General features: G+C 42.0%; 1 protein-coding gene across 4 annotated transcripts in view; it reads left to right on the top strand.

Annotated features, from left to right (window-relative positions):
• Positions 1–12848: 12848 nt before the first annotated feature.
• LOC138964339 (peregrin-like) overlaps positions 12849–27771 on the top strand; it is a 61801-nt gene continuing 46878 nt past the window's right edge. For all 4 annotated transcript variants that reach the window (XM_070336259.1, XM_070336258.1, XM_070336261.1 and 1 more), the window contains exons 1-7: positions 12849–12989; positions 14265–14973; positions 15518–16383; positions 21201–21354; positions 21870–22001; positions 22481–22609; positions 26084–26272. In XM_070336259.1, coding sequence (XP_070192360.1) covers positions 14320–14973; positions 15518–16383; positions 21201–21354; positions 21870–22001; positions 22481–22609; positions 26084–26272 — 2124 coding nt within the window. In that variant the 5' untranslated portion in view covers positions 12849–12989; positions 14265–14319. The remainder of the gene's footprint in view (positions 12990–14264; positions 14974–15517; positions 16384–21200; positions 21355–21869; positions 22002–22480; positions 22610–26083; positions 26273–27771) is intronic.

Here is a 27771-nt window from a genome sequence, read left to right as displayed (position 1 = left end):
CTGGCGCAAGAGGCAACTGTTTATGCAACACGGTCTGGAAAGAGAAATGAGGTGAGACTGAGTGCGTGAGGGGTCTCTGAGGGAAAAAGCGCGAGAGAGAATGAGAGGGGGAGGGCGGGGTGAAGAGAGGGAGAAGAAGGGTCGAGTTTAGATCTGTACTGGCTAAGGACGAAGGATCGTTTTGTATTTGACGACAGAAGAAGAACGGGTTGGACACGAGGGGCACACAAACGTCCAGGTAACCGGCGAAGCTGAAGGTCTTCTCAAACTGCCCGAGGCGTCATCATTTTTCGCTTCGCTTGAAAGCAATAGGTTCGAGACTGGGAAGCGAGGGGCTAATAACAGGGTGGTCGTTATACAAGACAGACAACGACAGAGATCAACAACACAATCATCGCCGGAACAAGAGCAAACAACAGCAACACGCTGGCTACACCGACCAACGCTGGACCCCCAAAATGCCCATTAACAAAATCACACGACACAACAACACCCCGAGCCAGACCGATCAACACTAGAAGGTGGACTACAAAAACACTGTCACTGGGCAGAAGGAAAAGACCTGGGACACCCACGATGCAGACTGGTACCGTCCTTTTACCTGGACCCTCCACTGCCGCCCGCTACCGTGCGATTCAAAGAGCTAAACCGAGCGACAATCGCCGGGGACTCAAAAGCCGCCGAAAAACGGCCAATGTGCGAAATCTGGTCTGAAGGTGACAAGTAGTGCCCGCACGGTGTCAGCGGGTCAGCAAAAGCAGGAGCCGGACCAGGGGTTCGCGGCCCTATCACTAAAAACCTGTCCGTCAACATCAAAGGCACTGTTTCGATACGACGGGCCAAAAACACCGGGCATATCAACCATCGGAAGAACTTCCCCCTTTACCCTCTGGCTCTTGACTTACACAAAGCGGGATGGGGGCAGTCTTAATGGGTCGGAACAAATCCGCACCGCACCCCTCCCCGTCTGTCTACCTCTTTAAAGCTATTTCAACCCCCACCAACCTCCTCCACCCTAACTCCCTACCCATGAACAAACCCTTATGACCCGACCCCCCGACCCCGGGGGTTTAGAGGCCCCCCCTTCATTCTTGTACTGAAAAAGTTTCAACAGACAGTCTATTGTGACGCGGGTAGGTGGACCATCAGAGGCTGTTATCTGTATCAAGCTTGACTCGGGGTAGCGCGCCACTGATCAAAGCCGAGTGCCGACACACGAGCTCTCCTTGACTGCGTACGAGCGACTTTTGAGACGGCCCCCTGGCGCGTGCGCTGAGTTCGGTTGCCCTTGTGGTCGCCTTGTGACAGACGCAGCGTTCACAGATCGGTAAAAGGCACGCACAGTCTTCGGTTGTTATCCGCGCACACGGTGTTGAGCTGACGACGAGCGTTTTGTGTGTTTGTGTGTGTGTGTGTGTGTGTGTCAGTCACGAATTGTATGGTAATTTATAGACCTGCGTTCTTGGTTTGGTACTCTTTCCGAGTGCGAACCGGCATTCAATATTGATTCGCCTTCGTGAGTGTGTGTCTGTGTGTGTGTGCGCGCGCGTGTTCGAGTTAACCCGGCGTCAAGCTGCCCGTGCGTTTGGGGGGGGGGGGGGGGACATCATACACACACAAACTCCCAATGACGCAATCGCAACATTATTCTTTCCTGAGAAAGGTCATAGACCAAAGATGCACGCATGCCCTGATATCGAAATGCACAGTCAGCTTCAGTATAGCTATAACCTTATGCGTGCACTGAAGTGAGTCCTCCTTGTTCACCTGCCCGTAGAAAACCAGACACGCTATTAGGCGTGTGTAATAATAGGTTTAGAGGCATGTAATTGTAAGGACGTTAAATCAAATTAGTCAGTCATTGGCAGACCATGGTCTACGTAACTATACATCTTTTTCATCAATAACGGAATATTTCAAGATCTTAAAAGCTTTCTTTCTAATAGTGGCCCAACTCAACTTCAAATGTAAAAAGCCACATTTGCCATGATGGACACACACAAAAAGAAAACAAATTCAGTATGTGCTTTCTGTTACCATTCTCAAAGGTAAGTAAAAGACAGCAGCAGAACTTCGACTATACACTGTATTAATTTTGTTTCCAACTTATCATGTACAGGAAAAGTTAGTTCTCCGCGCCAGAATGTCGCTCGCGGTCACACAACGCGGCGCGCTCCTCGCTTTGAACTGGGTCCCCGAGAGCGCGGGGGTATTACTCCGTCCACAGCGGCGGACCCCCGAACAGCCGATTCTGTGATGGTGTGACAGTTTTCTTCGTCCGATTAATGATTTCTGATTTCTCCATTGAATTGTTATTAAAGTATTGGATGCATTGAAAAGATCAAAGGAAATGCCTTGGAAATCTCTGACCCCCCCCCCATCAACAGAAGCCTGAAGACATGGTTGGATTGTGCACGCATTGCTCGCGCTCTCTCTCTCTCTCTCTCTCTCTCTCTCTCTCAGTCTCTCATCAACTCTGCATACATTAACCAAAAAACACCGTGGCAATGCTAGTACCGTGCACGAAAACAAGTCGTTGTGATTTAACGAGGGCACGGAAAGGGGAAATTTAGGAAATAACACCCCCAAACGCCAGTTGACGAAAAAGCGGTCAAGAATGCATTTGATACACTTCCAGGCCGACCCCTTTCCCCAAATGTGCTGACAAAGACGACTTTCTTCCAGAACATTCTGCGTTGTTTAGGAGAAAACTCTGACACCGATCGAAGTCCAAAGGCAAAGATGAAAGAAAGGAATCGGTCCCAAAGCAGAACAGGCTGCAAAGTAGCACATGCATGTGACACGACGAAAACTTCAAATCGCTCTTTGAGGAAAGAACTACAGTATGAATATATATCTATCTTAAAATCTGCCAACAGATAATGACGCCCCCCCGCCCCCCTTTTTTTATTTTTTAGTTGTTGTTTTTAGCAAAAAACATCCACTTTGACAGCGCAAAATCACGCTCTTCCAAGATTTAACCACTACCGACTGAATGTTATAGAGGCAAACAACATCACTATAACTGATAGAACTAGTTGCCTGATAGCATCGATATTGTTGGTGTGGCAGAGATCAAGACACTGAGGGGAAAAGACAGGCTTGCATCCATTTCAATGTAAACTCGATCACAACCCCTGTTTTCCATCTGTGTAACAAGTAATGCAATGTCTACCCTGCGAATAAATTCCATAATACCAGAAAATAATTATTCCATTATTTGGTGCACCTTTCTGTGCCACTGCAGGCTTTCGTCATCGTGTTACTGAGCCAATAGTGGATGTTTTTCTTTTGGCTAATTGGATGCAACATAAACAAGATCCGAGACAACTACCTAAGACAAAAAGCCTACAAGAACTGTGTACATAAGCATGTCCCAAAACCGAGAGCCTCTATCAAGCTCCGACGAACCGGGGTCAGACAGAACTTGATCCCGCTCTTCGTATGACAATTTGTAGTCTGCATTACAAACGATGTACCAAAGGGATAAGAACGTAATGAATTTGCCTTTATTCGGCTTGGCTATAATCAGCGCAGAAAAAAGGAATGCGCCCTTTGCCCACGGTTGAAAATACAAAACCAAAAAAATAATGACAAGCTGACTTATTCGCTTGCAAAGAAAGGAACGCAAGACTAAGTGGTTTTCTGTTTGTGCTGATTGACTGATTAATTCTCGTGCGTTCCAATGTACGCCGAATCAACTGGCATGCCGCGCGAATTTTGTGCCTTCAATTGTATCCTGATCAATTAACCCCTCAGAAGGGTTTTTGTATCAATGCCATGGTAATGCCTTGTGTCGATGATATGGCTTCAAAGGCCACATGCTGACTTCTTTCGCTTTTAAAGTAAAAGAGTCAGTAGGTACACCGGAGACGGCTCTGGCCTTAGTCGTGTCTTGCGCACCGCAGAGCGCCACTTCAGCGCCAGTGCTTCGATAGACACTGCGGACTGTGTTTGGGTGGTACAATGAGGTTCTATTTGTTGACAGACCTCCACAGATAGGATCACAAAACAACCATCCTCTTCCTATTGCACACTTATCACTGCAGTGCACAATTGCCGCGACACTCAATCACGCCCTCAGTCTGTGAAGTACGATTTAAAAAACACACTCTGAAAGCATCGCTATACCTAAACAGTCAACTCGAGTTTCTTTTGGTCCTTTACCCACAGTGTCACCGGAATTCTAAACACTTTCGCTACGTGCTTTTGATACGCCCCTCAAAATGTGAAGCGCACATGCCTTCAGTACGCTTGTTCATTAGTCTTAAATCTCGGAAGTGTCTATCATTAGGAAAGTTTGTATGTAACTGTGTAAGCTTATACACGCGTGCAGCTCATCCTGAACTCAGGTCAAAATGAGTTCGGCTCATTCTCTCCCTGACAGGATGCCTTGGTTTTCCTTGTCTGGCGAGGAAATCGATATATCAGTATTAGATCTTCGTTTCGTAATGTGTTATGGATGTAAGCAGATTCGCGATCGAATGATTTTTCATGGTGTTGTGTAATTTTTTAAATTACAAAGGAATTGATATGTAAAACAGTTTCAAGCGAGCTATTTTTCGCGGCTGTATTTACTGTGCAGACAACTGTAAATATGGCAAAAGTGTCACGTGATAATCAACCGTTTGGTCACAGTTTCGGCGCCCACTGGAGCAGACGATTTTTTCTGTAACCAGTTGACAGTGATGAAACCATATAATTATATATATCTTACGGTCTCCTTCCGGCAGCAGTCCCAAAATTTCGACTTGTTTTGACCTTAGAACGATGTCTTTATCATAACTGTGAAGAACAGAACGGAGATCACTGTCGAAGTCGGCCAATCTGCAATCATTTTCGTCTCGCGAACACTGATCTCAAATTTAGATCAGTGCTCGCGAAAAACATATGGGAGATAACTCTGTATTCTTGTTTTGATAGATTCGCGTAGGACTGTAGCGTCCGGTCAGAGAGACAACTGGCAATAGCCGTGGAGCAATGCTTATCAAAATGGCGTGCAGCTGTCTTGGGTGGTGGTGGTGTGGGGGAGTGTGTGTGTGTGGGGGGGGGGGGGTGGGGTGATGATGAAATCTGAACCGAACCGCCCGAGAACTATTTGAATGATGCCATGCAATGGCAGAGTTGGTTGGAATGGAGGGGCGAGTGAGGTGAGTCAGAGAGGAATGAGAGGGGACAGGTTAGGGATCAGAAGAACTGTCGTAATGACGTCAATTACGGATGCTTCTGGTGTTGATGTCGGAGTTAACCTACTGAAGATGTCACACTGATGACACAATGATTGCTCCAATAATGTGCACAAGTAGATTAACCCAAAACCCACTTTTCGCCCTACTGCTGCAGTAGCACAGTCCGCCCTCGTCAGACCTAGATGCTGTTGGTCGCAAGTTAAAATCAACTGTACTAACACTGCAAGTGCACAAACAAACCAAAAATAAATAAATAAAAGGACAGGTGAGAATATGTGTTCTTGGACCATAACTGCCATAAGTGCATAATTATTTCACTTTTGTGTAGAAGTTGTAAGTGATGCGACAAAAGAAAGCATCGCTTTGCATTCATTAGAATATCGTTAGATATCGACCTACATTCAATCACCGGGTAATGCGGTGATTCCTCTCTCAAGTCATCATGAGAGCTTTTAACTAATCTATTGTTCTATTTACGATCATCCACTCCTAATCTAACCACTACAGGCATTGAAAACGGTGTCCAACCGCATCATTATCAGTATGTGTCTATCCGCCTTTGCTAGTGGTTATTCCTCGTTATCTTCTTCACCCCCAAAACTGAGTGCAAGAAAAAGGGAACTGGGACTCGCTGTTAAAATTATACAGGCAGAAACTCGTCCAGCACGATGTCGACGCAACAGCGGCGATTAGGCGGACCATTAAAGTCATATTTCGTGTCTTTACTTCAACAGAATCTTTAGAACGAACGACACTAGACTATCACCAGCCTTGCGCAAGAGGCTGAAAGGAGCAAACGCCAAGGAGTTTGCTCAGCCATTTTCCCAGAGCTATCAAACCACTACAGGAATGTACGTCTCTGAGTCGGGTCTATCGGAGATTGGTTCGCTCAGCAGGGCAGGTGCTATCTGGCGCTTAACTCCTAACATTTAAACAAAAGCCGGTGGTTCCCACCGATAAGCTGGGGTCGTCTTCAAAGGCCGTCCAAATCGCCCTTCACATGCAATTACCCCCGGGATCTGAATCAGTCAAACGTTGACTGAGGTGCACACAATCAAATCAAACAAATCAAATCAAACGGCGATCGAGTCAAGTTAAAAGATCGTTACATGTCTCATATCGGTTGCCCATTTCAAATGTATCTCTTTCACATTCACTGAGCCATATGATTCAAATTGCTTGTAAAAAAATACAAATGATGACAAACGAGGATAACATCTTTCCCCCTCGGGCTGTATGCACGAAACCGTGATGCAAAAATGCACTGACGCGGCTTCGTTTGCAATGGCTGTGAAGTGTCGAAGTCATCGCCCGTTCATTTTCTTCTCCTCAGCTTTAAATACAAAAACCGTCCTCCATCAATTACTGCCGGTGTCAGTTTGAAATATTCAGCAATGAGTTAATCGATCATCATCATCATGTGATGAAAAGACGACTACGCCTACTTTTTTTAACATTTAAAACGAAACGTCCCTTACAACGCCGAAAGCTGCTCTGTCATTTGCCAGCTATGCGGAAATAACTCATGGAGTCTAATACCCAAAGCATTGGATACACAATAGCGAAAAATTATAACTTTTCAGCAATTGCAAATGATTTATCCTTAAAAGTTAAATCGTAATAGATTGCACACCACAGCAGAGACTTAATTGAACAATCATTAGATATAATGGTACATGGCTGCAAGAAATTATCAACCACTAAACGTATAAAATGCATTGGGACAAGTGTTGTTCTGGACCCAACATTTTTTTTTAAATGAGGAAAAGGCAACTATCATGTAACCGGATCCACCAGTCCTAAATGTTGTTTGCTCATCACTAGCATTCTGAAATACTTGTGTATCTGTGAGTACCTCTTCATATGTAACTTTTTCCTGCCCATCGTCCTGAACGGTATCTATATCTGGCAAACTAATAATTAATGTTCAGGTCCGAGAAAGTACCAAGCATTCAGTGAACAACAAACAGAAAGCGAATGCAATGCAGCCAGCAACTGAAAGAAGCACGAGCCAGCACTACAGATAAATTTACAGTCCGAGTCCTTGGGCTTACTAACACTACGAAAAAGCTGCAATGATGACGTACGTCCCCTGTCTGTGTGCGGCTTCAGAACATAAAAGGTTAGGTGAACTGAATTGTAAGTTAGTGAGCGATGATTACATACTTCTCTCGGTTGATTAGAAGACAATTAAAGGACACCCGGTGCACACAGGTTATCTTCGCTACATTCCCCTGAGGGCGTCGAAGAACCACCCTGGCACATTGGTCTTCGCTGCCCACGCAACTAAGTCGACTGCAGTGAGGTGTTTTACCTGGCTGGTTTGTGAGGATTACGCCTTACACAAAAACCACTGTGCTCTTGACAGTAACGACCAGTGTGCAAACTAACCCTTCTACGCTGCATCACAGCCACTCTGAAGGACGCACAGCACGCGGATACTCAAATACTCACTGACACACAACAGACACGCACAAACTATTCATAATATATATTGGAAATAAACTATACAGTCAAAATAATAAAAGGCGCAGAACTGATTGTACCAAATTTTAATAAAATAACCAACAAGTAACATGCTTTCGTACACAGAGAGAGGGAGAGAGAGAGGGAGAGAGAGAGAGAGGGGTGAGGGAGTTTGAACTCGGTCGGTATCAGAGTACGGCTTAGTTGCCTTTGTCATCATTGCAAAAGAAACAGAAACAAAAGGAAATAGAAAGTCGGTAATAAGGGATAGGCAGACATGCAGACAGATCCAGAGACAGACAAAAAGACCAACAGACAAACTGACACAGAAAAAAATGAAAATGTCAACTCACCATCCCGTCACAGACTGCGATCGAAACAACAGAATCTTCCTCCCCTTCCACGTATCCAGAATAAAAACACTCGAGGTGGTCTATCTCCTCCAACCAGGTGCTATTTCCACTGACACGCTGAATCACAAAACCAGGTGAGATAAAATCCTTCGCCGGAATCATGTGCAGTAGCAAATCGTCCTCGAACAATAGAGGAGCAGCAAGGTTATACGACACTTCGCCTTCCCTCGAGTCCTCAATATTCTCAGCTTCATCATCCACCAGCATCGTTCGAGCGGCACGTGCATGTCTCGCGCCACGTCTCTGACGATGGTTTTGGTGATCTTGCAGAGACTGTGACTCGAACGCTGATGCATATGGGTAGAACACATCGTACTTGTCCACGCCATCTGAAAACGACAACCAAATCAACCAAACTTTAGATACTAATCAAAAGGATGTGTTCGTTACGGTAATGGCAAAGCAGACAATGACTCAAGCCGAACAAAGCCATTAAAATACATCCAATGCAAATTGGCTATGATAGTTGATACATATTCAAAGCCAAACCTTTTTTTCAGTCTTAAGTGCATGTGATTAGGGATGGATGTGACATTAAAGTGGTGGACGGGCGATGAATATTTGATTTGAAACGCAATCCTGCTTTATATAATTGCCAGTCATGTTTCGGTCTATACATTCTTGGGGATAATTCTGCATAGGTACTTTTAACAGTTCCCCTCTGTGTATGCTGACGGTACACTGTGCTTTTAATACTGGCTACATTCAATTATAGCCATGAGTTTCAAATACTGACCAACCGCGACACTGGCAGTTCCCAAACCTAGAATTGGCTCAACCTGCAGTCCCAACTATGAATTTCAGACATAAAAAGGAAAACACATTGATATTCAACAACACCCATCCATAAAAACCAAAAACAAACAAGCTCACACACACAAAAAACAATTACGGATAAACCATCCACAGTTTTTTCGTTAATTGATGTATATTAGTATGGGACAATTACGATGCTTTTAGCGAAACGTAGCGACAAAAACGCCGCAAAGCCTTGAAATTTGACGGAGTTGACTCCGTGCCAATATAGGCTGACAACGAAGGAAGCACGATATGCTGACTGCGGACTTCCCACGTCCCAGTTGTACCAGACTTGCTGGATGGACAAAACGCAAGGTTACGCTGTTCTGCGTATAACCACACCAACCGCCCAGCGTGCCTCTTCCAGCAGAAAATCGGACAGTCAGACGAGTCATCTCCCCATGTCAAAACTGTCGAACCATAAGACAGGCATGACAGGGATGGCCCTTCTTTCTTTTTTTACGAGTGATACTGACGGGTGGATGGATGAAAAAGAAATAAGAAAAAGAAATAAGAGGCATCCAGAGCGCTGTTGACTTTGACGAATACGTGTAAACTGTAACTCGAGATCGTTGAAGTGAGTTATGAGGAGCCGGGTACTTTCCCTCCCCCTTTCTTTTCTTGCAACCGACACAGGTGTCAGAGACAACTCAGTCAGGATTTCCACATAAGTTCGAAGAAAATAACGAATTGTCTATACCCTCACTGAGAGTGCACTGAGATAATTGTTACCCGCGGCGGAACTGACTCACAAGGTGTGCAGGCATTTACAGCTTGGTACCATTTCAAATTCTTTTATATATATAGTAAATCTATCACAGTCACACTGGTTAAACTTGAACAGAAAGCAAAATCCACTGAGGATATATAATACAGTGTATATAATCCAAAAATATACCCAGATGAAGGAAGGTACTATCGTAACTACAGTTGTACAGTGTTGCTTGCAATAAGTGTCTTAAAAACGAACATTGACAGGTTTTAATGTGTTTCATTTTGCTGATCTTAGACATATGCGCAAATATGACATTTTGTTCAAAATCGCAGGAGGTAAAGTTGAATGTTTATGTGTCTATGTGGGTGTGTGTGTGTGTGTGGGGGGGGGGGGGTGCGCGGAGACGATGGATTTTTTTGTTTTGTTACGTTGTTTCAGCTCCAACAAACTACCAATTTGAGAAAAGGGCATGGATTTGAAAACAAGCTTCCAATATAAAATAAAAATATCCAGACATTATTAGCTTGCCTCACTCCAGAACAGAAACGAAACTGCAAACTCCGGGGGGGGGGGGGGGGGGGGGAGAGAGAGAGAGAGACAGAGTTCCAAAAGAACGTAGTACACCGGACGACACACGAGCAACAGTGACATTGTAAACTCTATTTTTTTTCACTACCGATTTTACTATTTTACGGCAATTTTGAAGAAACCGATTTTTAAATTTGAGTGGAAGGAGGCTGATAGTAACAATTACCGACTTTACTTATTTTTCGGGGCAATAGAGTGCCACCCAACGCCGACCGAGGCATTACCGGCGGCATGCACCAATAGTAATAACTGTGCTGCATTCTGGCAGCACTATATGATAAACTAAGACAAGAAGAAAAGTCAAAGAGTGACGTTACCTTGCACGTTGTGGGGTGTTGCTCTCTGTGCCAGCAGAACGGGCATCAAGAAGAGATGACACAAGCAGAGCAGCCCCAGGGTCATCGGCACAGTCCTCATCCTCCTCAACCCCCAATACTAGCCCGCAACAACCTGCACGCGCTCCTCAAGTCATCTAATCCGCCTGCTTCAGCAGTGTCTTAATCCAACTTCTTGCACTACACGTCCCAGCACCACACATCAGAATATCGCCCTCTCTACTCCTGTGTGCCATCGGCGCGGCTCAATGCGAGGAGTAACACAGAGTCAGCTACGCACGCTTGTCTCTTTCACGCACTTTGCCCCGCCCCCTCAGGCCACGCAGCCAATCGTGTGCTCGAAGGCCAAGTAGTCCTTTCTCTGACTATGCCTATGGTACCAATCTCGGTGAAGTTGAGAAAAGGTGTGATTGCGGTCCGATCAGCTTTGTAGTCTTATAGTCGCAGGCCACTGAGTGACTGAAAAGTCGGTCTAGCACATAACATGTAAAATTCACGACCGTACATTCTTTTGTTCACGCTGAACTGCTCAGTCTGCTTGCTGTGAAGGTGGCAATTTTACCAGCTTCTTTCCAGTTCAGTCGTTTCAGGGTTGTTGTTTACTTTTTACATTTAGTCAAGTTATGACTAAATGTTTTAACATAGAGGGGGGAATCGAGACGAGGGTCGTGGTGTATGTGTGTGTGTGTGTGTGTGCGTGCGTGCGTGTAGAGCGATTCAGACCAAACTACTGGACCGATCTTTATGAAATTTGACATGAGAGTTCCTGGGTATGATATCCCCATACGTTTTTTTCATTTTTTCTTCCTATTCTTCTTACTGTCATCTCTCCTGGTTAGCGCCTGTGACTGACTTGTAGTTGTAATGAAATTCATCATTGTGACAGCGCTTAGGGCTTTATACGTCGCCGCAGGGTGTCAACGCGTTTTCACGGTGCAAAATGAACGTGTGCTCGGTAGTGATCGAGTCGATCATGATGCCGGCCGGCCTTTATGACACACCCCTAATTTTCAGTCCCAACTGATGATGAAAGAAATAGATCTCTGACTACACTGGTGTCAATTTCATCGGTGCTCGTTGCGGGTCATCGGCTTGAACTGCAATTATACTTGCATGCCCTGGGGTCAGACCGCCAGGTTTTATCATCACCGGGTCGTCATCATCATCCTCAGTCAGTCGTCACTGCCTCCACAACAACAAAACAACCACAGAAACAAAACACACACAAATATCTCCCTCCGCTCTCTCTCTCTGAGCATTTTTCAATCAACATCGGATGCTGATACATGTATCACCAAATGTACTGACAAATAAAAATAAAAAATAAAAAGGTATGTTGTAGGAAAGTTTAATTATTGACAAAACAAAACGTTACGTTAACAGATATTTCGACGAAGCGGTTTTTTAAGTGCACAGACAGACAAACACTAACCATCCAGGAAAAACTTATTTGACAAAATGTTCAGCCGCTTGCAGGGAAGACACAAGCGAGGCAACGGGTTTTTTTTCTTCTGTATGATTAGTTTTTGTCTGTCTGTGCACCTACAAGACCGCTGGGTCGAAATATCTGTGAACGTAACGTTTTGTTTTGTCAATAATTAACGCTCCAACAACATACCTTTCTTGATTTTTTATTCAGAAATTTGGAACGTTGGCAGTCTATAATTTGTTTTTGGATTGTTATTTTTGTTTCTGGATTTTTGATTCCACAAAATCGTTTTGAGTTCTTTCCAAGGACTTATGTTACTGAGACAGTACAAATGTTGAGGCTGCGAAAAATATACGAATTTTGCTCATTCATCTGGTGCTTGTTCTCTCTATGACTACTATGTCTCTGCAGCTCCACTCCCTTCCTCCCTCCTCCCCCCCCCCCCCTCCCCTCCCTCCCCCCCTCTTCATCGGACTGCATGCACTGATTGGCCTGCCACTGAGTCAGTTTAGCCGGTTCGCAACCGATTTTGTTAAACTGACCACTGTGACCCGGCTCAATTTGAAAGGGGCAGCTTGGAAACAGAAGACGCATCAGAATGAAGCTGACATTTGAGTGTGAGTGCTGCCCCGGCGGGGCCGACGGCCGGGTATCACTGTGGTCGATCAGAATCATTGAACCGGACCGTCCTACTTATTGGTCCATAGCAAAGATCATGAATTACAAAAGCACAAACAACTAAGTGAAGACCAAATTGACTTACTGAATTAAAGTAATACTCAAAGACTTACTCCCTAAAAGTAAAATTTACATTGGAGTTGAACAGTAACCACATGTAGCAGACGACAGCGAGCGCTTTCCCGCCCGGAAATAATCGGTACAGCACAACAAGTGACGCATGCGCCGTGCGTCATTTCTAAGAGGACGCCGCGATGTGTTCTTCTGCAGACTTCGCAAATGTTTGTTGATTATTTTGTTGTTCCTGCATAATGAAAGTTAACGGAGGATTAACGAATTTATGATCGGCAAATACGTCATTACAGCTATACCTTCAAGGTAATGTAACCGCTGGTTTTTGCCGCGAAAGAGCCACACATTCGGTCTTTGTCTCTGTGTGCGGCCTTGGCAAGTTGTTCATGTGTTGAAAAGCGAAGCCACGCACTTGTTTGATAGCCCTTTGTTTGAAGTGCATCAGGTTTAAGTAGACGGCATGGGTTTTATCAGTATGCGCGGTTATTTTTTGATAATGTTTACAGGATATTTTTGCAATATTGAGCGAGGATGAGCTACCAAATGGCAATTAATGCGAACTTTTAGGCTCGGAAGTGTCTGCCGACAGACGCCATGTTGCATATTTTAATGGAGTCCATCACTTCCTGTTTGTGTGTATCCTGCACGTTTCAGCCTGTTTTTCTCGGTCCTAGTATTTTCTGTGTGTTGTAGTGAGATCTTAGCTGCTATGTGAGTAGGGGTGCGATTGGATGGACCCTCTATGGGACGCTTTTTGATAGTGTGTTTCGCTGTTACCGCAAAATGATAGGTCATTGCAGTGGCGTGTTGCTCAGTCAGTTTCGTGAGCTGCATGCCCGTTTGTTTACGTTTACTTTTCACCAGTTGGGACCATGAACTGATGAAGTCTCATTCTGTGTTTCCATTGGATTCCCTAATTATCCCCTTCTTATACAATACAAGCATACAAAGCTAAGGTCTTACAACCACGTGAAATAAAATAAAATCCTTTTGGATAAGCTTCTTCTTGGCTTCTTTATCATATTGAATAATTGAATGGAAAATAAAATGTTGTTGTCACATTGTTTCATTGGCCTCACGCGCACTCACTGTTTGTTTGTTTGTGAGTCTCTCTCAGTCGCTTTTTTCTCATTCAGTTTGATAGCATGGGGAAGGCTTGCTTATGCTACTATCAGCGATGTTGTTTTATTACAACAATACAAGTTCGTATCCAGGTTTCCCAATAGCTTCGTTTCCGGCCGATTTATGTGGAGCACGTGATGTGCACAAAAAATATTGGCGGTCTAGAAGTGTCGTCTGCGCAATGATCGCGGCGGCTTTCTTGACCGCCAAGGACGACCACGCACGTTGTGAGACGTCATTCGTTAGACCTCAATAGTTTGAGTTTGACAGAAAGGGGTTTAGAAACTATCATGGGAAGTTTGGGGGCTAGGGGTTGATTCAGTCAGGGAATCACAATGCAATTTGATATAATATTCATTATTATACACTCAGTTGATGCAAACAAGATTTGTGTGTGTACATTGTGCCAGTGATGTCCAAAGTTGAGTTCTTATTTACATTGTGTTGTTTTTGTTGCAGGTGCCAATGACAGACTCCCTGTTTTAGTACATGAGTGAAAAGCTCATTCAGCACCATGGTGTATGATTTTGATGTCAAGACGTTTATCCAGAACCTGCGTGCGACCAAGCCGCCTTATGAGTGTCCCATTCAAAATTGTGGGAAGGTGTACAAAACTTATTCTGGGATTCAGTATCACATGTTCAACTTTGATCATGACAATCCAGATTCTCCAGCACAGACTCCACGGTCTGGAAGCAAACCTAACAAAAAGAAGTCAGCCAGCAAGTGGCACCCCCGACGAGAACAGAGGTCCCCATCTCCGCCAGATTTTTTCCGCTCCCATGCAAGGGAAACGCTATCTTATGCTGAGTCTCAGCGTATTGTAGAAATCAGCCTTGAGGGCCGCATGCATCGCATTGACATCTATGAGCCCTTGGAGATTATTTCCCAGGATGAAATCGACAACCAGGACAACACTGAAAAAGAAGAAAAGGCCGACAAAAGTCCCCAGAAAGCAGCAAAAGGTGGGGACAACGGAAAGTCCAGAAAGGAGAATGTTGCAGTACCTACGAACCAGCCTGCCAAACTCCCTGAAGCACAGGTCAAAGTTTTGGATGAATACATCAAACCTAAGCACACGCCAAACAGACCATTGTCATATTACCGCTACATTGAAAAATCAGCGGATGAACTGGATGAGGAAGTTGAATATGATATGGATGAAGAGGTGAGTTACTGATTTAATTTCGGAATGACCGTTGTGTTTATAACGAAGTGAGCTGTTCCCAGAACCTTTTCAACTTTCTCTCTTTGTTTTCTTCTTAATTCACAGAAAGCTAAATAAGCAGATTGATGGAGAAAAAAAGGCACTCATTGGAAATATTGTTTGGTTTGCGTCTGACGGGTTTCAAGGAGAAGCATTTGCACAAAATCAACTTGAAAGTTATGCGGTTGTGCTGTTAGTGTCACTAGGTTTTTTTGTCTCTAATATGAGTTTCTTGTTCTGGGATTAGTGCTGCTCAAAAGCGTGTTAAAGTGTTTGAAAATTAAAGCAGAGCTGGCACTGGCGATAATACATTGTGCTGGAAGGAAGGGAGGCTGAGCATTTGAGTTAGAGTGCCCATAATCTGCATCTTTTAGCTTTTTCTCCTTTCTTCCATTTTCATTACAATAACTGTTCCTGAAGGCTTTATTGGTTTAGTGCTTTGTATGGTTCAAATGTCACCATGCAAGTAGCATCTTTTATCTTATCTGAATGTTCTTTCTTTCAGGATCATGCATGGCTGGAACTGGTAAATGATAAGCGCGGCGGGGATGGCATCTCCACCATCTCTCAAGAGGCTTTTGAGACGCTCATGGACCGCTTTGAGAAAGAAGCCTTCTTCCAGAGCCAGACAGCAGGGAAAGACCATGGGCCATCAATTGACGAAGATGCAGTATGCTCCATCTGCATGGACGGAGAGTGTCAGAACAGCAACGTGATTCTGTTCTGTGATATGTGCAATCTTGCTGTGCACCAGGAGTGCTATGGTGTTCCCTACATCCCTGAAGGACAGTGGCTGTGTCGTCGCTGCCTGCAGTCCCCATCACGTGCTGTTGACTGTGCTCTCTGCCCCAATAAGGGTGGTGCATTCAAGCAGACAGACGATGGACGCTGGGCGCATGTTGTGTGCGCTCTTTGGGTCCCTGAGGTGGGTTTCGCAAACACTGTTTTTTTGGAACCCATTGACAGTTTTGAACGCATTCCGCCTGCCCGCAAGAAGTTGACTTGCTACATCTGCAAGCAGAGGGGATCGGGAGCGTGCATTCAGTGTCATAAGACCAACTGCTACACAGCGTTTCATGTGACATGTGCGCAGCAGGCGGGGCTTTTCATGAAGATTGAAGCTGTCAAAGAACCAGGACCAAATGGAGTATTGAGTGGTGTGAGAAAAACGGCATTTTGTGATGTTCACATGCCCCCCAACAGTGAATGGACACCCATGATGGCAGATGATGATAGTAGTCCCAACAACAGTATTTCGGCCAAGGAGGCCAAAGCCAAGTCCAGGATGAAGATGCGGAAGGCTAGAAAAATTTTAGCCGAGAAGAGGAATGCGGTTCCTGTTGTGTCCATACCCATCATACCTCTGCAAAGGTAGGAACTGTTTTTATTAGTTTTTGAACTTTAAGCCTTGAATGATTTTGTGTCTTTTTCAGTGTACACGGAGTGAGTGCGAGCATGTTCGGGCTGTCTTGCTCTGTTTTGTCATTTACATTTCCTGTATTATGTAAAACTAAAAGTACGAAGGGCATGAAATAAGCAGTTCTTAGTTTTTAGTACAGTGGTAGTCTGTGATGAAAGGACATGTCCTTGGGACCAGACAAAATTGTTCCTACTTTGCAGGTGGCCTGTCATGACAGGTACATTTTGGTTAAGATAGTAAGCAAAGGGACAGCCAAAAGTGTCCTTTCATGGGAGGTGTCCTCTCATCAGAGGGGCCTCACGTCGCAGGTACTGCAGTAATGTATTTTACTATATTTTCTTGGTACAACTGGAGTTTCTAAAGCTGTTATGGCAATGAATGAGTTCAATCTAACTGTTGAATGGTACATCTAGCGACTGAAGAGAAAAGTAGTGAAACCTGTCCACTATCCAGTGCTGCAGATTTGGGGATACCATGGGTCACTGAACCCCTTGATGCTGAAAATGATAGGGGAAAAATCAAGAGCATAGGCCCCAGAATAGTGATGTATCAAAAGCGTGTGTCTTGTGCCATTTAATGATTATAGAGAAAATCTGTAAAATTGTTGCATCAGTGACCAGTCAACATACCCCTCCTGTATTACGGTTTACCAATTGTTTTTTGTTTTGTTTTTGTTTAAATTTTGGCGAGTTGCACAGTCACAGGTTTAAGCTTCAGAGATAGCAGATAGGTGGTGTTTTTTTTAAGTAAAACTCCCACCAAAAGAACTTAACTTTTTCCAGGCATCACAGAATGTCAGTGTCATCCTACTTGTCCATAGATTGTTAAGGGGACAGGATCCAAGAGCCTGTGCTGATTATTTCCATTACAAGACTGAACCTAGAGATCACACGTATGTAATGATGTATTGATGCAATGTCTCTTGTTAAGGGTTTCCCGAACATTAGGTTTATACCATCTTGGCAAAGTACAAAGTTTCTCTTCATGGTTTTGATGTTGTTGTTTGTTTTTGGTGTGCGGAAAAAAACATTAAAGGGTCGACAGCATACAATTATTAAACGGGCCAAAGTCAAAGGGTGCCAAATGGAACACTATATTTTCATTTTATGTTTTATACTTTCTTTTTTGCATTTTTGACACTATTATTTTAGTATTAATTAATGTACTTTTAATGTTTTTTAAAACTAACCCTGCAATTTTTCAACCAACTGAATAAATTTGTGTTTTGTGTCCTGCTCTGAAATCTGTTTCTCGTGACATACACCATCTTCAGTGCTGTTTTTTGTTACCTTAAATGCCAATTTCAAGATGGAAATATATCTTTTTGTACAAAATCCAACACACTCTTTTGAATTATGGTCAAAAGAAATGTTCAAATATAATATCTTTCAAGAATGGCCATCATGAAAATGTCACGTCACTAGAAACAGATTTTTGGATTTTCTGCAAATCTTCCTAGACAAAACAACAAAGACTTTTCAAAGTTAAAAAACAAAGGAATACTGTACTCACCAATACAAGAACGGGACAAGACGGTACGAATTTTCGCTTATGGAAGCTTCATCAGGAAAAACAAGAACACAAAAGACAACAAAAAGCAGACGCAACACGGAACGAACAAGGTTTGAAAGAAAATGGAGGGGAAACACGCAAAAAAGGGAAGGAACTCTAGGAACGGAAATGAATGAAAGGGGAGAGAAGTGGTTGGATGATGTCATGGGCACAGGCATACTAGACTAAAAGTGATACACATTAATAAAAGGGGGGGGGGGGGGGGGAAAGAGGGGAGAAAAAAATAAATAAATAAAAAAAAAATTAAAAAATTAAAAAAAAAAAAGGAGGGGGGGGGGAGGGGGGGGGAAACGTACGCACGTACACGCACACATACACACACACACACACACATTTTTTAACTTTGTTCATCTTACCACAGTCACTTCGTTGTTTAGATTTTTTTAAAGACTTTTCAGACAAACCATGTAGCATTTGTTTTCTAACATTTATTTAACTTGTGTAAAGAGACAAGAAAATCCTGAAGTAAATTTTTGCATGAAAAATAACACTTTTCCAGTGTCTTGTGACAAGTCAGTGTGACGGAAGAGATTAGTTTTCCGTCACATGTTACGAGAAACATTTTTATTGACATTAAATTGATTAATCCTGTAAAATCGAAAGTTATTTGTGTGCTTCCTGTTCCGTAAAACTTTGTTAACATAACATTACAAAGAAGAATAAGCACTCAGTTTTTCTTCGAAAGATGTTCTTTCATGTCTCTCGTTATTTTTGGACCCCGCGTTGTTCCCTGTGACGTGTAAAAAAGCGTGTGACGGATTCAGAAAACTTATCCGGTCGCAAGGACGCCATGCGTTCGAATGTGCCAGAAACTCGTATGTCGCTCAGACCACTTTGCGGATGTCGTAAAAGCAGCTGCCGTTAATCGAGATCGAAAGTAAGGTGCCGAAAATCGCGTGCTGTCTCTCGTGACGTTTGTGACAGATTTTTTGCAACGTGTCAAAACTCGTTTTAATTTTGGTACCATGCTATTTTTTGAACTTTTAATATGTAGCCTACATTGATAACGTTTTGTTGACCCCAAAACGATGGCTCTTTCTTTTCATTTTCTTTATGCAAAAAAGCAAAGAAAGAGGAATTTAGTGTGACAGAACATGTCACAGGAGACTGTAGTTTTTATATTTAGTCAAGTTTTGACTAAATATTTTAACATCGAGGGGGAATCGAAACGAGGGTATGGTGTATGTGTGTGCGTGTGTGTGTGTGTGTGTGTGTGTGTGTAGAGCGATTCAGACTAAACTACTGGACCGATCTTTATGAAATTTGACATGAGAGTTCCTGGGTATGAAATCCCCGAACGTTTTTTTCATTTTTTTGATAAATGTCTTTGATGACGTCATATCCGGCTTTTCGTGAAAGTTGAGGCGGCACTGTCACGCCCTCATTTTTCAACCAAATTGGTTCAAATTTTGGTCAAGTAATCTTCGACGAAGCCTGGGGTTCGGTATTGCATTTCAGCTTGGTGGCTTAAAAATTAATTAATGACTTTGGTCATTAAAAAAAAATCGGAAAATTGTAAAAAAAAATAAAAATTTATAAAACGATCCAAATTTACGTTTATCTTATTCTCCATCATTTGCTGATTCCAAAAACATATAAATATGTTATATTCGGATTAAAAACAAGCTCTGAAAATTAAATATATATATAAAAATTATTATCAAAATTTTTTTTTCGAAATCAATTTAAAAACACTTTCATCTTATTCCTTGTCGGTTCCTGATTCCAAAAACATATAGATATGATATGTTTGGATTAAAAACACGCTCAGAAAGTTAAAACGAAGAGAGGTACAGAAAAGCGTGCTATCCTTCTCAGCGCAACGAATATCCCGCTCTTCTTGTCAATTCCACGGGCACTGCCTTTGCCACGGGCGGTGGAGTGACGATGCTACGAGTATACGGTCTTGCTGCGTTGCGTTGCGTTCAGTTTCATTCTGTGAGTTCGACAGCTACTTGACTAAATATTGTATTTTCGCCTTACGCGACTTGTTTAACCTTCAAATTCTCAATGTTGATTGTTTTTTTCATATTGAAGACCAATTCAAATAAAAGAATGAACTTTACTGAACCGGCCCATCTATTCTTTATTTAAGAAAAAACAAGGTTACACTGTTTAATTTTGCATTTCTAATGACACCCAAAAACGAGGCTTTAGAAACGGCAAAAAATAGGGGGAAATTAGGGTAAGAAATTCATAAAAAAAAATACTTACTATCAACTTTGTGTTCTGAAACTTTGGCAATATCATCTGCAAACACTTTAGTACAATATTATTGAGAGCTTTAGTTAAAATATTAAAAAAATCTTTAATTTATTAGCCTTTTAAAAATGTCACATGACCAGAGGCACCTTTTGACTTTGGCCCAAATAGGAGTTGGCATTGTTACCGTTACAAGATATTTTACCTGTGTCTGATAGTGATATGCTGTTTATGCAAGGTTTTTATTAACATGTAACTTCCCTAATCATCTCTTCTATACATGTGTGTCTGTGTAGTGTGTTAATAACTTAATATCGTGCAAATTTATGTGCAATAGCATTAGCAACAACAAAAAATCTTAAACATTTTTTTTTTTCAATTGAATCAGTGTTGTTCCTAGCCTCGGATGACAAAAGGTCAGTTGGGCCGAGGCCTTGGATGGGAATTTGTCAGTTGGGCCGAGGCCTTGGATGGGAATTTGTCAGTTGGGCCGAGGCCTTGGATGGGAATGACACTTTTATTTTTACTTTCAGACTCACTTTTAGAGCAGGTAGTGGAGGTCACTGCCCTTTAGTACTAATTTTTTTATTAGTACCAGAAGACTAGTCTGGTAATGGTATTGGTATAGATCAGGTTACTGGAAAGCTGACTATTAGTATTAATGTATTCTGTGCTGAGCAGTATCCTGTCAGAACTGACCCCCTTTACTTGAGGTGTCCTGATCTCCCCAACACTAAAACAGGCGCAGTCCGAACTGCAAGGCGAACGTGCTGTCCTCTCCAAGTCCTCTCTGGGGATCTGATAGTGATATGTATTATAATCGTATGTAACTTTGTCCATGATTGTTGCGATGTTACTAGAAGTAAGTACTACATCAATACATGCTAAATGTAGTGATTAAGTGATATTTTCATTTCTAGTTTATTGAAGCAACTGTTCCAGTTCACTCAGAACTCATTTCCTTTTTTCTTTTTTTTACCATGTCTCCTTGCAGATTGAGCAAAATTTCTTCACTGGTGTCCATTGCCAAAAAAGATCAGTTTCTGAAGAGATTGTTGAGTTACTGGACGCTGAAAAGGCAGTCCAGGTTTGGTGTGCCGTTGTTAAGGCGGCTGCAGTCAAATCACATGAACAGAAATAGAGAACGAGTAAGTTTTACTTTGACTACTTTAATTTTTCATTGTAAATCTGACATGATAGGACAGTTTTGTTATAAGATTCCTCAAATTCAATGTTTTCAAACAAATTGAGTTCCTCTACATATTTGATGTCAATATTCCTGATGCTAGGGTGTGCAGTCACAGTCATGCTGCATACTTTCTGGATCATGAGGATGTTTTCAGTATAATAAATTGTACACTAAAATCCATGCGCTATACATAGAACATTACTGCGTAGACATAGCAAATTTCATTTGAAAACTTAAAATGAATTTAGGCGCTTAAACGTTTGTGTAGACAGGTTACATTACAAAATGCTACCATTTTGGATCAGGAAATATTTAGCTCCATAGCTGTCTAGTATTAGTATTACACAGTCAGTTTTTTAATTGGTTTTTTTTGTGTGCAATTTCTGTCAAGCGATGGCAATTGGAATAGCTTTAGAATGTCTCCGACCAATTCTAATTGTTGTTTATTAGTCTTTGTCTCCTCCTACATCACAGCTAAAGAATGACAAGCAAAGCAACGCCCTGAGAGAACAACTCAAGTACTGGCAGCGGCTACGACAAGATCTGGAGAAAGCAAGACTGTTGGTGGAACTGATCAGAAAGAGAGAAAAGATCAAACGTGAAAAAGTAATTCAAGCATTAGCCTTCTTTCTTTGTTGTGACCTATTAAGTTTTCTTGTTTGTTTTGTTGTTACACTCAGCAGTAGTGTGTAAGAACTTAGCTTGATACTGATCAGTGATGTTCTTGTTGAGTGCTGTTATAACTAAGGAAGTCTTTAAATTAAATGAGGGTTTAAAACTTTAATTTCTAGAGGTGATGAACAGAAAGTTGAAATCCACTCTGTTCCTTAATCTTCTGACTTCACCCTTTATGATACTTTTGATAGGGCATCTGCAATGAATGGCCAGCTCTAGCTTGTCTGTAGTGCTCTTCTTTAATACTAACTTTTTTTTGGAATGAGGCTCACAGTCACACTGTGAGTCTGATCCAAGCTTCAAGGCCACGGAATCTATCTTCCTTATGATATGCACGTGTATCATATTTATAAGTTCATAGTGTAATTTTTGTGCTTAAATTAATGTCATTTGCATTGATTAAATTTCAGTTGCGCCTCCACCAGCTATGTTTGGAGCTTCAGCTACAGCCTTTTGCCATAATGTTGCGTCAGACCTTGGAGCAGCTGATGGAAAAAGACACAGAGGGCATCTTCGCTGAACCTGTATCCTTGGAAGAGGTGAGAAAGAAAAAACTGGGGATGGGTCTGAATTTTCATATATATGGGTCATTCTCAGAAATGGTGGTCCAGTGAGAGTGAGTAGGGGTGACACATTTGAAATCATGAAAAAGTAAATTAAAATTATTTCTACCACGACTTTTTTCATCTGAATCTATTCCTGAGACATTAAAGCATTGTTGTATGTCAATAAAAATGGTTTCTATACGTTGGTGTTGTTTTTGTGTGCTTTTCAATTGCGAAGTTCGGCCGTTTCCGGATCGCCGAAGCGTTACACGACTTTAGTGATCAACAATATGTTCAGTCTCATGGCTAAATGCAAACATGCAAACACCAACAAATTACTGCAATCGACAGTCAGGAGTTCAGTCTTGGGCGTAGCAACACATCTTTGCAAAAACTCACGCTGAATTTGAAGTTACGGGCTTCGAACAAAAAATTATGAATGTTGTAACGCATCGTATCCGGACTCGACGCGCGAACATCGGACAGCAATGTGCTCCATGACTTTGCCACATCACGGCTATTTTTAGCTCTTTGGCGCACAGGAAGTTCGAACAAGAAAATAGTCCTTTGAATCACAGCCAAATATTCACAGAAAACACCAGAATCATATCATTTGCTGAAACTCATGGCGTCGTTTCCCGACCTACGTTACGACTGAAGATAGTTTTTGACTCACATGCGAAGCAAAAGTGAGTCTATGTACTCACCCGAGTCGTCCGTCCCGCCGTCCGTCCGGAAAACTTTAACGTTGGATATTTCTTGGACACTATTAAGTCTATCAACACCTGATGTGGCCTGATGGTGTATGGTTACAAGATCTCAAAAAACATGTGCGGCAACTTGACCTCACTTCAAGTTCAAGGTCACAGGGGCCGTAATTGTTGTCTTAAAAACGACCATTTTTCACATTTTCGCATTTTTTTCTGAAGTTATCGAGAATGGCAACCTTAGCTATGTATGCTATACAGGGCAATGTAAGCCCTATCTTTGGACACCAGTTTGGTTGACCTTGCTTCAAGGTCAAGGTCGCAAGGGTCCTTTAAAGTTGGATTGTATACATAGTTTGAAGTGACCTTGAACTATGGAAGGTAACTCTTCCAAATCTACATATGTGTGAGGGAAATACATTATACTTACAAAAGTGAGTCTATATACTCACCGACATCATCCGCCTGTCCTTCCGGGCGTCCGGGCGTCCGTCCCCCCCGTCCGTCTGTGAAACCTTTAACATTGTATATTTCTTCGACACTATTAAGTCTATCAACACCAATTGTGGCCTGATGGTGTATGGTTACAAGATCTTCAGAAACATGTTTGGCAACTTGACCTCACTTCAAGGTCAAGGTCACAGGGTCCTTCAAAGTTGAAATGTATATATTTTGATGTGACCTTGACCTTGAACTATTGAAAATAACTCTTCCAAAACTACATATGTGTGAGGGAAATACATTAGATCTTCAGAAACATGTTTGGCAACTTGACCTCACTTCAAGGTCAAGGTCAGAGGGTCCTTCAAAGTTGAAATGTATATATTTTGAAGTATTGTTTTTCTCAGTTTTATTGTAAAATTATTCTGAAAGAAAGATCAAGGTCTGTTCAGCATGTGAGTCGTGTGGGCTTTGCCCTTCTTGTTACTTAATTGTCGAGCCTGCAAAGCTTTGTCACAAACTTACACACCGCGGATAGCGACAATGTAGTGTCGGAAGGATATCGAGTGCAAACAGTCACTCAAAGCGCGAAGTTTAGCGGAACAAAGCAGCCAAGAAGTTTTCGTATCCTCTGATTGTCGATGTTCGACATTCATCAAGTACTTAAAATGGGTAGTCTGAACGCAACAGGAACTTTCAACAAATACAGCAAACTCTGACGAATTGTGTTTTGTGTAGTTATTTTGGGTCAGACGGGTTTTGCCGGCAGGAAAGGCCAAACAGTGCAGATTCATGTCTGTCGCACAGGAACCGAAAGTGGTTCAAGCATTTCGTTTCTGTGTTGCGACATTCACCTTAGTCAGTTCCAAATGTCATTTTTTTTACCAATATTAGTTGAAGTCCTTACCTTTCATAACTAGAATGTGTTGGGTAGAACACAAAAATACTGCAGAACTGATAAAAAATGCACAAAGGATTGAAGGCTTAGGTGGTTTAAAGTTGGAATTTGGTTTCCATGTTACAACATTCATCACGTAAATACAACACTTTAAAACGTCTCTTATTCAGCAACCAATTACTCTTTTTGTCTAATTTTTGCATTATTATGTATAGCAAACAATAGACTTCATAGTAAAAACAATTATTTTGTATTTCTTGACACTTCATTTTTTACCTTGTATGTAACACTTTGGACCACCATTTCTGAGAATGACCCATGTAGTTTTATCGTTATCACTGTTGTTTATAAAGGAAAACATGTTTAAACTTGTCCAGGAAGCGATCAGGTGAAAACAAAAAAAGATAAATGGGAAACACATCGGTGGGACATACGTGAGTCACAACCGACTGACTGATTCTTTTGGGTCAAAATCATCCGAATTTACAACAGCTTAACCATAATGTTGACTGTGGTGTATTTTTCAAACCTCAGTTGTGTGGTTACTTGCTAAAAATTAGTGCTTATGATTTTGGATTTTTTTTTTTTTTTAATCAACAAAGTAGGTGAACACACCGGACACGTTCTCAGGAGGGAAACAAAGAGAATTATATATATATGGGTATATTCAAAACAAGTTGTTTTGAATATACCCATGAGAGATACATATGACAACATGTTGATGTCTGTGAATCTGGATGTTATTTAAAAAAAAAATATATAAATGTATTCTCTTTGTTTAACAACAAACGAACACAAAAATAGTAAAGCTTTTGTGAAAGCATTTTATTTTCTTTGCAAATGCACAAGGGTATACCGAACGACCTTTTGTCACAGGCTCATAATATACATTCTTCACTTCACAGGCACACAATATATACAGAATCATGCAAAATAATTTTGAGATATCCTAGTAGTAGCATGCTGAGATTATTTATATCAACAGACTTTGTCTTCCATTGATTAGGTTACTGCGCCCACAGCGAATTACAGTACAGCTCTACTTCTCAGACTTCAAACAAAGATAATTATGTGAAATTTAAAACATAAACTTACATTTGTCATTTCATGTAAAGTCAGTAAAAGGCCCCCTCAGTACGATTAAATTGTGAAGTTATAAAGTGATCTTTTGTTGCCTGGAAGTCAAGTCACTTGTCCGAAGTAATCAACTCAAGAAAGGGCAACTGCATTGTGTTCGGCAGTTTTGGTTAGAGAGCCAGAGTGTTTCCTGTTAAAAGTCATGCCATTGTTACTATAGTGGTCATGTTATGAGCTTAGTTTCATTACTTTGTTGCTTTGTTAAAATCATCATGGTTGTAATTGTTACTTAAATAGATAAAGATTTGTCATTTTGATGATATTTTGTTTTCTTTCTTTTGACAGGTGCCAGACTACCTGGAGTATGTTGACCATCCCATGGATTTCTCTACCATGAAAGCCAAGGTGGAGGGTCACGAGTATCGCTCTCTTGACGATTTTAACAAAGACTTTGAGAGGATTGTCAAGAACTGCATGAATTACAATGAGCCAGACACACTGTACTGCAAGGCGGCTGTCAGATTGAAAGAACAGGTTTGTTTCTGTGTGCGTTTTTTCTTCTTTTTTTTTCTGTGCATTTTACGTTCCTGTGGTTTGTGCACATGTACCTGTTATTTTCTGTGATTTAGATAGGAGTACATGTATCACTTTCAGTGTGAAGTGAAAGGCAGAGCTAAAAATCTGAGAAGTCTCAAAGGAAATTGGAATGTCTTTTCCACAGTTTTGTTGTGAAAAAACATCATCCATCTCCAGTCCAAGTGTGTTTCACTTTCAGAGTGTCAAGGCTTGTTTCAGTGATATATGCAAGTGCTGCTGCTGCAGCTCACGTAGTCACAGAGTATGGGTTTTCAGTGTATTGTCTTTGGAGAGGGTTTTGAGAGCGTGAGTGAGAGTTGGAGCGCTGTCTTGCGTCATTGACATTGACCCTCAAGCACTATTGTTGCACCATGTGACTGCAAGATGCCAGCACATTGTCTGTCTGCATGAGACTCGTAACTAGGTCACACTGCTATTCGCTGCCCAGTGCAAGCTCTTTGGCTGTACTGCCACCGCCACCCAACCACACGCCACCCCCCGACCTGCCCCATCCCTACTGAGTACTGTGCAGTTTTTAATGTCATACTTCCCCTGACTTCAGCTTATTCTTACATAGTTTTGATTGTGAAGTGCAATAGTGCCAATACACAGAACTTTGTCAAGTCAGTCACCCAGTATTTTTTCACTATCCTTACGTAATGGAAATGTTTGCTTTTCGTGGCATGTGGATGTATTTTATCAACTGTAGTCAGCATAGTATTTTTGGGGTGTGACTGTGACCTGACCTTGAGGGACAAGTACTTTACAATTTCCATTGTTGCACAAAATCTTGTACAACAATCAATGTGTGTGTGCATGTTTCTCTTTTCTTTCTTCCCTTTTCATTGGCTACAATGACTTTTACAGGAGGCTTTTTATGATTCCTTTTTTTTTTAAGCAGGTGGGGGGGTTTCTAGACATGGTTTAGATGATAAGAACAACAGAAATCCTGTTTTACATTTCATTCTAAGAAAGCCATCACCATTTTCCAAGTAACAAGAATCTCTCTCTCTCTCTCTCTCTCTCTCTCTCTCTCTCTCTCTCTCTCTCTCTCTCTCTCTCTCTCTAGCTCTCTCTCTCTCTCTCTCTCTGTCTCTCTGTCTCTCTGTCTCTCTCTCTCTCTCTCTCTCTCTCTCTCTCTCTCTGTACCCCCTTCTTCCTCCAATTTAACCCATCCCTTCTTTCATATTCTGCCTTTTTCTGTGCTGAAGGTGACACATGGAGCTAAGGCTTCAAAAACAAATGCCTTCATTGTGCCCAGGGCTATGCTTTTCTCGTTCTCTGTCAACAGCTGGTTCATTGGCAATGCAAAAAAATATTCCTTTTGAAACGCACCAGTTGAATAAGCTCTTTCATGTTCAAGGATTGTCACTGGGAAAGCAGCCTTCGATATTGCTATTCGAACAATGTAGCCCTCTCCTCCCCCGTCCCCTTTAATTGCTATCCACTGATTGTTA

This window comes from Littorina saxatilis, linkage group LG4 (genome assembly GCF_037325665.1).
Source record: "Littorina saxatilis isolate snail1 linkage group LG4, US_GU_Lsax_2.0, whole genome shotgun sequence".
Lineage (NCBI taxonomy): Eukaryota > Metazoa > Mollusca > Gastropoda > Littorinimorpha > Littorinidae > Littorina > Littorina saxatilis.
This window is presented reverse-complemented; position numbering and strand designations above follow the sequence as displayed.